Raw genomic sequence first — 14,009 nt, 5'->3', positions numbered from 1 at the left:
CTTTCCCAGTGGGATCCTGGCTGGATGCAGCTTCAAGTGAAATAAAAACAAAAATGTGTTTTTTGGGAGCCTGAGCAGCTGGTGGGACAGCCTGGGGTGGGTGAGGAGCCACAGAGCTTTGTCATCTCTGGGCTTTCCTTCTTTAATAAATTCTGGCTTCTCAGCAAACTGCAGTAAAACTTAACTTAGAGGTGCTGTCACCAGCACCAAGAAATTGTTAAAAAAATTCTGGCTCTTCAGTGAATCCATTGTTTGGTTTCTTCTCATTCCAGCAGTTTTCAGAGTGCTCTCCCTGTGCCCCATGGATGGGCTTCCTTGCACCTCTCCCAGGTTTTTTCCTTGCCCAAATGAGATGCATTTCCATGCTTTTCTTCTTGTTCCATGTGGCCTTTCCAATCAAGATACTTTGCCTGTGTTCAATGGTGACCTGGTCCTGATTTTTAGAACTATTTGAAACCAGTGATTTAACAATACACCACATCCATCTCTATTCATGTTTTCAGAGCAGTAAGTCAGAGGCATCAAATTATTTTTAGTTTTGCCTGCAGATTTCTGAGGATTTTGTCTGTGGATGAGAATAATCAAAGTCAGTTCATCCTGAACTTTTCTTGATCCTTGCTGTGGTGAAGATCTGATGTTATGGAGAAGAAATCTGTGTTTTTGCTGCCCTCCTGTCATTCTGTTTGCAGCCCTTGTGGGTGCAAAATGCCAGCTTTGCCAGCTAAGATTTGTCCTCTTGGGTTTGCATCTTCCCAGCTCTGAGTCATGTCCAGGCTGGAAATTGCACTGCTTTTCTATTCACTCCTGGATCTATTCAGATTTTTCTTCCCCGAGCCAAGTTTCTAACTTCTAACAGTGTGTTTCTAACCCACCAACATCCTCCCAGCTTTGTGTGCCACAGGGAATAAACATCTCCCTTCTCTCCCTCCTCTCTCCCATCCCTTCCCCTTGTCCCTTGCCTCCTGCTGCTGCTGTGGCTACTTCAGCCTCTGCTGTGGTTGCCTTTCCTGCTCTCTTTCAGGAGTTTCAGTGAGAAACTCCAAAGGTTGGTGCCTTTGGGGCGCCTGATCCCTCCTCTGATCCCTGCAGGGCTGCTGCCTCCCTGGCAGCCCCTTCCAGGCTCTCAGAGCTGGCTGTGGGCTGAGCTGTGCCGTTTGAGTGACCAAAGAGCCCTCGGTGCTGCTGGTGATGATGGGTCCCTGGTGACAGAGCACCTTGCTGAAGGAAAATGCTTCAGGAACCGAGGAGAGACGGTGTCCTCTGTCCCTGCTCAGCCCCTGGGCAATCCTGCTGTCCTTCAGATCTCCCCCTTCCTACCTGGTGTCCTGCCTGCCTCCCCCTGCCCTGCCAGGAGCCCCCTCAGCACCCAGCAGTGGTGGGGACGCTCAGCAGCTCCCCAGCTCTTCTGCACCTTTAGCCAGGCCAGTGAGCACCTGCTTTTCCCTGTTCCCCCTTCCCAGTGCCCCTCTCCCTCCTCTCTGTGGGCTCTGTCTGCTCAGACCCCTCGCTGCCTCTGCCTTTCAAAGAACAGCTTTGCAGAAGGTAAAATAAATGTTTAACCCCACTGAGGCTTTGTTTCCTTCACTGCACAAACAGTCCCAGGCACAAAGGTGTTGGGGTTTTTTTGTTGCAGCCTGCAGAGGCCTCCCCTTATAAAGGATTTGCTGCTCCCCAGGAAGACAAAACACAGAGTTCTGCACTTGCAGAACAAATTATGCTCCTGAAGGAAAAATCTGCTTTTCTACAGTACGTGGATACTGCTGTGGGTGGGGGTGAAATGTTGGGAATATTGACTGGATCACATCCTGATGCGGCGCGACAGGAGCAGTTTTGCAGGATTTTGTGTTTAAGGTGGGAAACCCAATCCCACAGGGATTGCAGGACCCACAGAATGGCAGGAGCATGAGGAGAGGTTGCTCAGCAGGGATCTGCCTTCTCTGGCTCACCCAAGCAGCTGGAATTTGGTTGGACTGGGACAAGGTGGCAAATCCCAGCATAAAAACGCAGAACTGAGAGGGACAGGAAAATTAACTCTATTTCCTTCTCACGGTTGATTAACCAAAATAAATGGTAGGAGATGGGCTTCCACCCTTAAGGTGCAATTTTGTGCTTGCCTGAGGATGCTCTCAGGACATGGGAATTTGGGAGGTGTGTGGTGCCAGTGCTGAGCAGCTCCCCAAGGCACTCTGGAGGATCTCCTGAGCGATGTGCAACCCCTGAGCAGTGGCTGTGGCCTGCCAAGAGCACGAGCTGTGGTTTTACTGACAGGTGGAGATGGCATTGCATTGCTCTCACCTCTCTTATCACCTGTGCAGTGTCTGGGGTGCTACGGGAGCATCTTCTGATCTCTGCACTTCCTCTGCAACCTCCTAGGGTGTGGAAAATCCCACTGGGAAAAGCCGGTGACCATAAAGGAGACAGAGAAATGCTGCAGCTTTACTCGAATAAAGGGAGTAATCCCCTGGGGCATTATCCCTGCAGGGTTTCTCTCGAGGTTTTAGAGGGTGCAGCCTCCTTTTATCCCAAACTCCCGGCCACGTGTTTCCCTCCTCCTTTCCCCATTGCTGAGGCACTAGAAATTTACTGTTTTCCACATATTCTACCTCCTGAACCTGTCATTTTCCCCCAGGTGCAGAAAGTGCAGAGGTTTGAGGGTGTGAATAGTCTTGCACAAGCTGCTGCCGCTGCCCTGGGCGTGTGCCATGAAAGCCAAAGCAGGAGGAGCATTTAGGATGCTCCATCCCAGCTCTCTGCTGTCACACAGAAAAGTTAATCACACGCCCAGGGGATGAAGATTGTGGTTTGTTGATTTTGTTTTGCTCTTTGGTCGCTGTGACAGTATTTTTAATTTAGGGCCAGTGTGGATAAAGTACTTGTAAGAATTTAATTAGTTTATTTAGTTCACTGACCTTGGTGGTTGTTCAGGAAATTCAGGGTCATCGACCCATTTCTCCCGTTACCCTGAAGTTTAGGAATTCAAGTTGTCTTGTTAAATTCTCCGGGTTCTGCAACAAACTTGTGTGGCTTGAGGTTGGGAGAGACATTACAACCCATTTCAAAGATATCGACACTCATTTCTCCCTAAAGACCTTCACATTTGTAAAGCCATCACCACTCATCTTTCCTATCCTTGGGGAAATTCCTCCCGAGCTTGCTCTTGCTCAAACCTCAGCAGAAAATCGGTACCAAGTGCATTTGGAGGGTCCTTCCTTGCTGAGGAGAGGAATTTTAAACGCTTTCCCCCTCCTCACCCAGGCAGCCCCCAAGGAGCACAACCTGAGATTTTGTCCCAAGCTGCTGCTCTGGCTCTGTCCCACAGCCAGGGAGCTGCTGTTTGCCATCTCCTGCTCCTGTTCCCAAGGGATGCTCCCGGGCTGCTGGCAGCTCCCAAATCCCTGCTCCACCTTCAACCAACAAAGCTGCCTCACGCTGCCTCCAGTCGGGGCCAGCCCGGGTTCTCCACCTGCACATGTGATGGGTTTGGCCCTGAGGAGCTCGTCCCAACACCTGCAGTCCTGGCTGCTCTCTTGGCCAGCACTCCTGCTTTTGGAGGAGCCTCTGCTGCCCTGGCTGCTCTCCAGGGCCAGGGCTCTGTGCCCACAGCAGGACTGGTGTCCCCATCCCTCCTGAGGTGTCCCCATCGCTCCTGAGATGTCCTCATGTCTCCTGAGGTGTCCTCATGTCCCCTGAGGTGTCCCCATCCCTCCTGAGATGTCCTCATGTCTTCTGAGGTGTCCTCATGTCCCCTGAGGTGTCCCCATCCCTCCTGAGATGTCCTCATGTCTCCTGAGGTGTCCTCATGTCCCCTGAGGTGTCCCCATCCCTCCTGAGGTGTCCTCATGTCTCCTGAGGTGTCCTCATGTCCCCTGAGATGTCCTCATGTCTTCTGAGGTGTCCTCATGTCCCCTGAGGTGTCCCCATCCCTCCTGAGATGTCCTCATGTCTCCTGAGGTGTCCTCATGTCCTCTGAGGTGTCCCCACCCTCCTGAGATGTCCTCATGTCCCCTGAGGTGTCCTCATGTCCCCTGAGGTGTCCCCATCCCTCCTGAGATGTCCCCATCCCTCCTGAGGTGTCCTCATGTCTCCTGAGGTGTCTCCATCCCTCCTGAGGTGTCCCCATACCATCCAGGCTCAGCTTTATGCATTCCTTGGATGTACTCGGGCTGGAGCCAAAGCAAATCCTAAAACTCCTTGGATTTTTTTTTATGCTAATTTGAAGACTTGAAATTCTTAAAGTACTTCACAGCTGCTTTCCAGGAGCGGCTGGCAGAATCCTTCCAAGATCTGCTGCTTTCTCAACAACACTCCGTGGATGGGGCTGCTCTCCTGTGTAAAGTCTGAGATTTCCTGAGATCTGAACGGGGGATCCTTCTCAATGAGGAGCTAATTACCTGTGCTGTAATTACGAGTCGCTAATCACCAGCACTATTAGCGGTAGGATGACAGCGGTGCTGTCTCATCTCTCTCTGCCTTTCCCCGCAAGTGGGAAAGCGTTTCTGGCTGATTTTTCTGGCTGATTTCTGAGCAGCAAACCTGAATTGCGAAGGGTTGGGGATGCGATCAGTCTTGCACTGCCGCTGCCCTGGGCGTGTGCCATGAAAACCAAAGCAGGAGGAGCATTTAGGATGCTCCATCCCAGCTCTCTGCTGTCACACAGAAAAGTTAATCACACGCTCAGGGAATGACGACTGTGGTTTGTTGATTTTTTCCCCCCCCCCTCTTTGGTGTGACAGTATTTTTAATTTAGGGCCAGCGTGGATAAAGTACTTGTAAGAATTTCATTAGTTTGTTATATTTACTGACCCTGGTGGTTATTCAGGAGCCGCCTCTGTCTCTTGTGTGGCTCGGGGGACTCTGGAATTGCCCTGGAGTGGCTGTTTCAGTGCATATTTCACACCGAGATTGATTTCAGTCCTCCACCCACCAAGGTGGAAAGCAACAGCCCATCCATTTCTTGGTGACATTAAGCACCGGCCACTCTCGAGGACAAAAATGTGACACATGGAGCCTGAGTGGATGTGGTTTCCATGATGGATGCACTGCCTTGGAACCCTGTTTGCTCCTGCTGGCCATGTGCAATCAGCTGCAGCGTGGGCAGGGACACCTCCCACTGTCCCAGGCTGCTCCAAACCCCAGTGTCCCCAGTGTCCAACCTGGCCTGGGACACTGCCGGGGATCCAGGGGCAGCCACAGCTGCTCTGTGCTGAGACTTCTCCACCCTCACAAAAAAACATCATTAGACATTCCAGAACTGGTCAAAGGGTGGAAAACCATCTCTGAAAAAAAATCCTGGAGGCAAAACTGGGCAGAAAGCAGCAAATTTCTGCTCAGGCTTTTCCTTTCTGGTGATTTGGGAGATTTTTGCAAGTCAATGGCATAAATGGGAATTATTCTGAATAGAAGAGGAAACCTATTTACTGCTTCCAATCCTTCCCGTGGGGCCCTCTTTGTTTTCATTTGGAGCTGGCAAGGAAACTTCAGTTGAAATATTTTTAGATGAAATATGGCATTTTGATATAATTTTCCCCCATTTCTTTGAATGTGTTCTGAAATTTGTTGAAGAGCTCTCAAAGGGAAATTCTGGGAGTTTTCCAGTTGCAGCAAATGGGGAATATTTCATTTCCTGAATGATGATGGATGCAATGGAAGAGACACACATCATTTATTATTACATTTCATATAGAAAACCCTCATTTTAACAAGTGCCAGCTTCACCAAACCTCTCCCATCTTCTGAAATGAGAAAGAACAAGTGGAGCACCTTTCACCAGGAAGATCCTAAATCAAGACCCTCCAGTCCTGAACCTGATTGGGCAGCAGCTCTGGAGTATTCAGAAGGAATTTCATGGGCAGACACCCAAGGAACTGCCTTCTCCTGGAAGTTACATTTCCACCTTCTACAGCAGTGCCTGCACTGCTCAAGGACCTGGACAAGCTCGAGCAGTGGCCACAGGAACCTCACGAGGTTTCACCAGTGCTGGAGCTACCCCTGGGTCAGGACAACCCCTGGGATCAGTCCAGGCTGGGATGAGCAGATGGAGCAGCCCTGGGAGAGGGACCTGGGGGTGCTGTGGGGGAGAGCTGGACATGCCCCAGCCCTGAACCCCCTGCCCTGGGCTGAGCCTCAGCTTGGGCAGCAGGGGAGGGGGGATTCTGCCCCTGGGCTCAGGTGAGACCCCACCTGCAGAGCTGCCCCAGCCCTGGAACCAGCACTGGAAGGAGCTGGAGCTCAAGGAGAGATCCAGAGGAGGCACCAGGGGGATCAGAGGATGGAGCAGTTCTGCTGGGAGGAAAGGCTGGGACAGCTGGGATTGTTCACCTGGAGAGGAGAAGCTTTGGAGTGACCTCAGGGTGGCCTTGCAGGGCTTGAAGGGGCCTGACAAGAAACATGGAGAGAGACAATTTACAGGGGTCTGGAGTGCCAGGACAAGGGACCCCGATTTCAAACTGCCAGAGGGCAGGGATGGATAAATGGGATATTGGGCAGGAATTGTTCCCTGGCAGGGTGGGCAGGCCCTGGCACAGGGTGGAATTCCCAGAGCAGCTGTGGCTGCCCCTGGATCCCTGGCAGTGTCCAAGGCCAGGTTGGACACTGGGACTGGGAGCAGCCTGGGATGGTGGGAGGTGTCCCTGCCATGGCAGGGGTGGGACTAGGGCACTTTTAAGATCCTTTCCAACCCCAACCATTCTGGGATTCTGTGGCCAAAGCTGTCAGTTCCAGGGAGCAGGAGGGCACAGGTGATTTTAACCTCACTGGTGTCTTGGCAGATCTGTGTTTGGCTGTACAGAAACCGCTGAAGGTTTGCAACTTCCAGCAGTTTCTCCCTCATTTTCTCACACTTTCAAAGTACAGACCTTCCACTTGAGATTTTGGACTCTGATCCTTGTGGGTCCTTTCTGTTTTGTGATTTTGCAATATAAAGTTGTGATAAAAGGGACAAGTCGTGGGTAACTTTTACTGTCCTCAGGCCAGACAGGACCTGGCAAAAGATGAAAAGCTCTGCAAGGAGAGCTCTCCCTTTGCTGCTCCTGAGGGGTGAGGGAGCAGAGCCATGGCTCATCTGCTCTCCTTCCTGCCCTCAGGGGTCCTCCAGGAAACTTCCCACTGCTGTTGTCTCGTCCTTTGGGAAATCTGTGCTGATGCAAGCCCACGCCTGGAAAATGAAACACACGTTGTCACCTCGTGCTGTCTGATCTCATTCCTCCTCCTCCAGACACAAATCCAGACTGAGGAAAGGTCCCTGGCCCCAGGCAGCAGGGGCTGAAGCAGGAATGACAGCATGAAAAGGGAAGAGGGGTGACCCAGCTGACACGTGCAGGATCTTGGATCACCCTGGGGATGTGCTGAGTGCCAAGGGGGAGCTGTCAGCTCAGAGTTTTGACTGCCTCTGTTCCAAGGATGGGTCAGGGGCTCTCCTGGCAGGGGGGATAGGACAGGGGAGTCAAGAGACTGGGATGTGCTGCTAAAATGAAGATTCTAGCTCAGTTCTCCCATCAGTTCTGGGTCCTCCCTCAGTCCCTTCTCTGTGGGTCAGTTCCTGCCAAACAAAGCAAAAGTGGCACCTTTGAGGTAGGAGCTGCAGATTGTGAATGCAAAGCTGCCCCTGGCACTTGGAGCTTCTTTTCCCCCCCATTCTTCCACCCTTCCCCCAGCTCCTGCTCCTTGCTGGCTTTTGATGAGCACATGTGGGCTGATTAGGTGGGATTTTAATAAAAATCATTAGCTAGTTAATTAATTAATAGTTAACTGAAGGTGTGAAGGACACAGAAGAGTTGAGATGTGCTGGGGGACTGATGCCTCATTATCCCACGTTTATGCACACAATGCTCTTGTGGGAAACACTCCAGTGTGTGCTTAAAACAGGAATTGCAGGGGATGTTTCAGAGCTCCATCAATGGCAGCTGGACAGCTTCATGTGTCCAGAAAAATCAGAAAATTTCCAAAGATGCCAGCAATTACTTTGGGGAAGGCCCCAGTATGGGTTGTCAGGCTGGTGGCTGCACTTTTTTGTCACCTTCATTTCAAGCTAGACCAGCTTTCTTGCTTTCCATGTGATTTTAGAAAATGGCAGGATCATTTCTACCCCCAGCCCATGACATCTGGGCTATTTCACCTCAACCTATCCCCACTCAGTTCTCATTTGATTTGTGCTTGTCACAATCACCAAAAGCCTGGAAAAACTTGAAGAAAGGCTCACAGGGAAGAGCAGATCCCTTTAGAAAAGTGCTGATGTCTGTGACAATCTTGGCCTCTAGAGGAGACTGTGCTGAGGAGAGAGCTGGAGGATGGTTTTTAGCATTGAGGATGATAATTTGTGTTTCATGACTGGCTGTGGTGAGTGCACATGGAATTTTTCAGCTCTTTTTCAGGATGAGAGAGGCAGAGGAGCGCTGAGGAATAATTTGTTGGACGACAAGAAGTCCCTTGCTGTGGTTTCCACCCCCTCCTCCCATCCTGGACTCCACAGGCTCCCTAAACTCCTCTGGAAGGATGAGGGAGGGCTGTGTGCCTGCCTGTGATGGGTTTTGCCTCTCTTCTCTCCGCACAGGGAATTTGCCAAGGAGCGAGAGCGGGTGGAGAACCGCCGGGCGTTCCTGAAGCTCCGCAGGCAGCAGCAAATCGAGCGGGAGCTCAACGGGTACCTGGAGTGGATCTTCAAAGCAGGTGAGGCAGGGATCTCCTGCGCTTGCTTGGATGGGTTCTAGGGCAAGTGAGGTCTGGTGATGGGCTCCAGAATTAGTCCTTTGTCGATGATTGAGAGTGAGATGGGGACTACTGATTCGTGATCAGAATCCAAATTTACCGTGAGCTACATATGCTTATATACCATTTTCAGGAAAACTAGGAATTTTTTACTACATTCATTGGGTTAAACATCACACAGACAAACTTTACATTTCTACTTAGTTAAATCTTCTTTCCTGTCAGCTGGACTTGATCCAGTCTTCTTGTCATCTTCAAAGCTCTGTTTTCTCTTGCCAAGGCATCTTGGTTATCAAACTGCATGAGCTAATTAAATCTACAGTACTATCAGTCTCATTTACAGTTACCACAGTCCTTGGTGTGGCCAAGCCTGGGGAGGGCCCAGCAGCACTCATTGGTTTTGTTGGAATTCTTTCTGAGCGTTTGCACCAAAGTTATTGCAAGATGATCTTGGTTTGCACTGAGCAAAACTAAAGCAGCTGAGGCAACTTTATTGCTGAGATCAAAGCAATTATCCTACCACTGGATAATATAAAAAGTGATCAAGTGCTCAAAGCCTGCACAGAGGGGAACTGTTCCCTTCCATGAGTAATTGCTGTTTTATTTACTCCCTGCCTGTACTGCTTTGAAAGCAAAACCAGTAAGAGACTCCAAGTCAGAAATACAATTTAATAGGAAAAATAAAATACATGCTATAGTACAAAAGAAAAACCACTAACAGAATCAGAATACAACCTGACACCCCGTTAGTTGGGGTGGTGGTAGCAGTCCAGATGAAGTGGTCTTGTTGAAGTTGTGATCCTGTAGAAAGGTCTGGTAGCTCTTGTCCTCTGGAAACCAATGGGTAAGGGCTACGTTGGTGCTCTAAATCTCAGTTTTTATCTAGGTAGGAAATGCTTGGCTCCTCCCCCTGGCTGGAGCATCTCCCAGTGGGATGATGGAATTTTATCAGTCATGCACTGGGACTCAATGGCCCATTAACAGGAGATATCTCCATGGAGGAAGGATGGGTTGTGGAAAAGGTAAAGAGCACTGGCCCAGCTGGATTTTAACAGATGGTGATAGAATCCATACTTTTGGGCACATCTTCACATTGTAACCTAGGACACTGTCCCAGCTGGTTTCTCAGCCTTTCTTTCTATGCTGGTGAAACCCAGCCAAGTGCCATTTTTTATGAGCTACAAAGATCACTTGCATGAAACTCCCCCCAGCCCATATTAACATTGCTTTATAACCACTGGAACTGAACATTGCTCTTTATTGCAAGACGTGAGCAACTTTAACCAGGACCCAGACACATTAATTTAACAGAAAATAGCATTTTTATTGGACTGCAATGATTACCAATAACCTTCCTGCCTCATGAAGGAGCTGATATTTATATATTGACATAACCACAGTCAATTCTTTCATGCAGCAACCAAGCAAACGGGGGGTGATTTCCTCCTTGCCTGCTTTTCAACATCTGAGCCAAGTCAAAAGGCTTTTTAAAACAATGATGGGGAAGAAAGCAAGTGCTGGTTTCTCAAATGGATTCCTGGGTGCCATTTTAGACAGATCAGTTTAATCTTTGCTCTTTACAACTGAAATGTAAAATAGAAGTATCAGCTGTTTCTGTGGTGCTTTAAACTCATTATTTCTTGTAGCACTGCACAAGAGTGCTGCACAAGGGTGACAATTGAGGGCCACTTGTGTTGTCAGACTTTTATTTACCGTGACTGTTCAGCAGCAACTCAGGCAACCATCCTTCATTCTGTGCTTCTGGAGGAATCAGAAAATAAAGAACTCCCTTTCCTTTCCATTTAGAATTTGTGTTCTCATTGGTTTACAGCTTTTGTGCAGCCTCAAACTCAGATTAATTCCTGGCTTGCCCAGTGGCTGGAGCAGGGATCTCTGGGCTTCTCCTTTTCTCATCCTGTTTTGCTTTTAAGCTCTTGGTGATTTCTGGTTTCTAACTCCTGATGTCCATCAATAAAACAGAGCTGAGAATTCCCCTGCAGGGTTGAGAATGGCTTTGTGTCACTTTGGGGCCTGCTCTGCCCATCACCAACTGAACTTGTGAGCAACTTGGGATGGAGAAATTCTAAAATGTACAGTCAACCTCTGTTCCAATTCCCATCCCTGTGGGAATTCCTGGCTCTTCCATTTCTTTGTTGCCAGGGCTGAGTAAATGCCACACCAATCTCAAGTGAAACTGCTGGAAAATGCACATTTTTTAGCCTAATAACACATGATCCAGAAGGTTTTGTAGAACAGGGAAGTGCATGCGAAAGAGCTGAATCAGGGAATGTTAAAAATACTCTGGAAAGGCATTGTTGAGAATACAATAGGAATATAAAAGAGCCTCCTAGTACAGCTGAATAATAACAGTAATTAAAATCAGCTTAGCTGTGTTAATAAAATCTTTGAATAAAAATGCAGGGTGAAGGCAGAGGCAAGCTTTAGGAGTGAGGCACTGAAAATTGGGACTGTGCCGTCCCTAGGGATTTCCCAGGTCTGTTTTGGGGACTGCAGCTCTGAAGTGATCTGGAATTCCTTGTGCAGGATTTGGGGAGGGAGGGGGCCAGATACAGCCAGGGAGGACAGACAGAAGTAGACAGAAATCCCCTGCAGCAGCCCCAGGCAGGAGCTGTTTGCATAAAAGGAAGAGCAGAAACTCCTGGGATTCTGCTCTAATGGAACTCTGGAGGATTTGGTCATTATTCCTGGGACTACCTAATTGGTTTTAAATCCTTCTGCCGGCCTTGACCTCTTGACTCTTGGAGCAAAGAGTGCCACATGTTAACACTCAGTTTGATTTTAAAAAGTAAACCAACCCCACCCAGCTGTGGGTTCACTTGAAATCTGTTGCCTTGGTGCAGCAAGAGGAAAAATTGGCTTTTTTTAATTACTTTTCTTTCTCTAATCTCCCTCTGTGTTGTTTCATCTTATTTTTTTCCTGCTCTAGAGCACCCAGAACCAATCAGCCTCCCCCGTCTTCCCCTGGAAGCCTCACCAGGTTTCCAATATTTCTAATATACTCCCTGAGCATTTGGATTGCTTGGGTTTTTCCCCCCTCATTTATCTTTGATGCAAGGCAGGAAGAGTGGAAAGCTCCATTCCAGTGCTTCAAAAAATGATGTCTTGATCCCTAGATGGTTTTTGCTCTGTAATTTTTTACATACTCTGTGTAGCTGCTGGACCTGGACAGGAGGTGCCCTTGTGCTTTGTAGTGCTCAGGTTTGCACCTCAAGGGTTGTTTTAGCACCAAGGGAAGTGTGAGTGACTAAAATCACTCCTTTATGTGTGCCCTACCTCCCTTCAGTCAACAGTAATTTTAATTTAACATCGTGGTTATTGCTCATTGACCACTCTGAAGTGTCTTTAATGTTTCCCATTAATATCTGTAATTTGAATTATCTCAGATTCCCAGACTGGTTTGGGATGGAAGCCTCATCCAGCCTGGCCTTGGACACTGCCAGGGATCCAGGGGCAAAGCCACAGCTGCTCTGGGCACCCTGTGCCAGGGCCTGCCCACCCTCCCAGGGAACAATTCCTTCCCAATATCCCATCTAACCCTGCCCTCCTTCAGTTTGTAGGCAGTTGTGCTTTCCAGAAGAATGAAAAGTGGGGAAGCCAAGCGGTGCAATCCATACAAATAATTTTGCCCCTGTTGCTTTCTCGACTAAACTCTGCAGAACTGCAGGAACTCCAAGGCTGGAATTTTTGGAAAACAGGGACCTACAAGTTCTCCACACAGAGTAAAGAGCTTGTAAGCCCACAAACATTCTTTTGAAGATGTTTCTCTTGTCTTACAAGGACATGAATCATTTGGAAAACACTTTGCTCAGAGAATCAAAGACTTCCTGTTCAAGCCTAATCAAGTTTCACGTTTTTTGCATTTTAATTCTTCCCAAATCCACCTCTTTCACAGAAAACTGGAGTGCTTCTGTTCTCCTGGAGCACCAGGCTTTGGGAATGGTTTCACCTCTCTCTCCCAGCCCTCTGTAACTTCAAGGCCATCCCTTGGCATGACAGAACTTGCTGAACTTCAGGTTTCAGCTTTTTTCGAGGAGCAGAGCCCTGAGCCCTTGGGTAGACATGGGAACAGACACCTCCAGCAATGAGCCCCGTGTGAGCTGCCAAGGCAGGGGAACTGCCACGAAGACAAAGCAGAGTTCCCCGGGAAACTGTGACAGCCACCTCTGAGGGCTACATTTTTATCAACTTTTTCTATTTATCCAGCCAGAAATTAAATTCATGTAGTCTTTGTTTTTCCTCACCTCTGTTACCTGTTGAGTGTGAGTTATTTCCAGTAATCTGCTGCTCCTTTGAGCCCCCAATGTCTTCTCTCCCCACACCAAAGAGAAGGAGAAGGGGCACCACTTTCTCAGCTGCTTTGCCTTTATTTCCAGACCAGTCACACCCAGCACTTAATGACCAAAAATTTCTCTTGCTGCCGAGGCACCCCTGGCTCTGATACCCCGACAAAGCCCTCGAGCCTTTGTTTGGAGGCTCAGAATTGCTGATCTGGCCCCATCTCTCTACTGAACATTCCTCCTAACACAGAGGCACCGTTTTGGGGAGGGTTTTCAGGTGCCCAATTATCTCCTTCCAGGCTCTGTTAGTGATGACTAAGATCAAAGCAGCCCCTGAGCCTCTGTTCAGGATGCTGGCTGGTTAAAAACCCCTCCTAGCAGTGCTCAGTGACCTGCTGAGCTCCCTTTTTAGCCTTAAAAACCTCCTGGGGTAGCATGGTCCTTTGGATTCCCAGAGGACACGAGGCAGACAGAATAGTTATCAAGGGAGAAAACCTGGGAGCACTGCAGGAGGAGAGCAAGGCTTGAGGGAATTTCAGAGGTGAAGGAGGGTTGGGTTATTTTAAAGGAACAGCAAAACTGAGCCCAGCTGTCTTTATGGATGGAGATTTGTTTGGGCACCAATTCAGGACCCTGGATTAGGGGCAAAGGTTTGCAGAATTTTCTTGTAAAAGCAATTTTTAGGTGAGACTTCAGTACAGCAGCAGCCTTTGGGAAGGCTCTCCCTGCCTAACCCATTCCTTCCTTGTGTTTCAGGGCACTCAGACTGGGAATTGCCATTTCATTCCTCCCATATTTTAGTCCCTGAACATCAGTGCAGCTTTTCTTGGGGAGGACTTCAGAAGAACCTTTTGGTCTGAGGTGCTGGTTGGTCAGAGAAGTCTTTTGACCTGTCTAAAAAAGCCCATATCACTCTTCTGACCTGACTTAAGAAGACTTGAAAATTACCTGAATTGTAGGTGGGAATTGCAGGCACAACTTGTGGGTTTTTGGAAGGACTTTTGTACC

General features: G+C 48.8%; 1 protein-coding gene across 1 annotated transcript in view; it reads left to right on the top strand.

Annotated features, from left to right (window-relative positions):
- LOC134051787 (voltage-dependent N-type calcium channel subunit alpha-1B-like) overlaps window positions 1-14,009 on the top strand; it is a 288,493-nt gene that overhangs the window by 136,344 nt on the left and 138,140 nt on the right. Inside the window, exon 8 of the mRNA XM_062505763.1 lies at window positions 8,549-8,664. Coding sequence (XP_062361747.1) covers window positions 8,549-8,664 — 116 coding nt within the window. The remainder of the gene's footprint in view (window positions 1-8,548; window positions 8,665-14,009) is intronic.

This window comes from Cinclus cinclus, chromosome 19 (genome assembly GCF_963662255.1).
Source record: "Cinclus cinclus chromosome 19, bCinCin1.1, whole genome shotgun sequence".
Taxonomy (NCBI): Eukaryota; Metazoa; Chordata; class Aves; order Passeriformes; family Cinclidae; genus Cinclus; species Cinclus cinclus.
The sequence above is the reverse complement of the archived record's forward strand: the minus strand, read 5'-3'. Positions and strand labels throughout refer to the sequence as shown.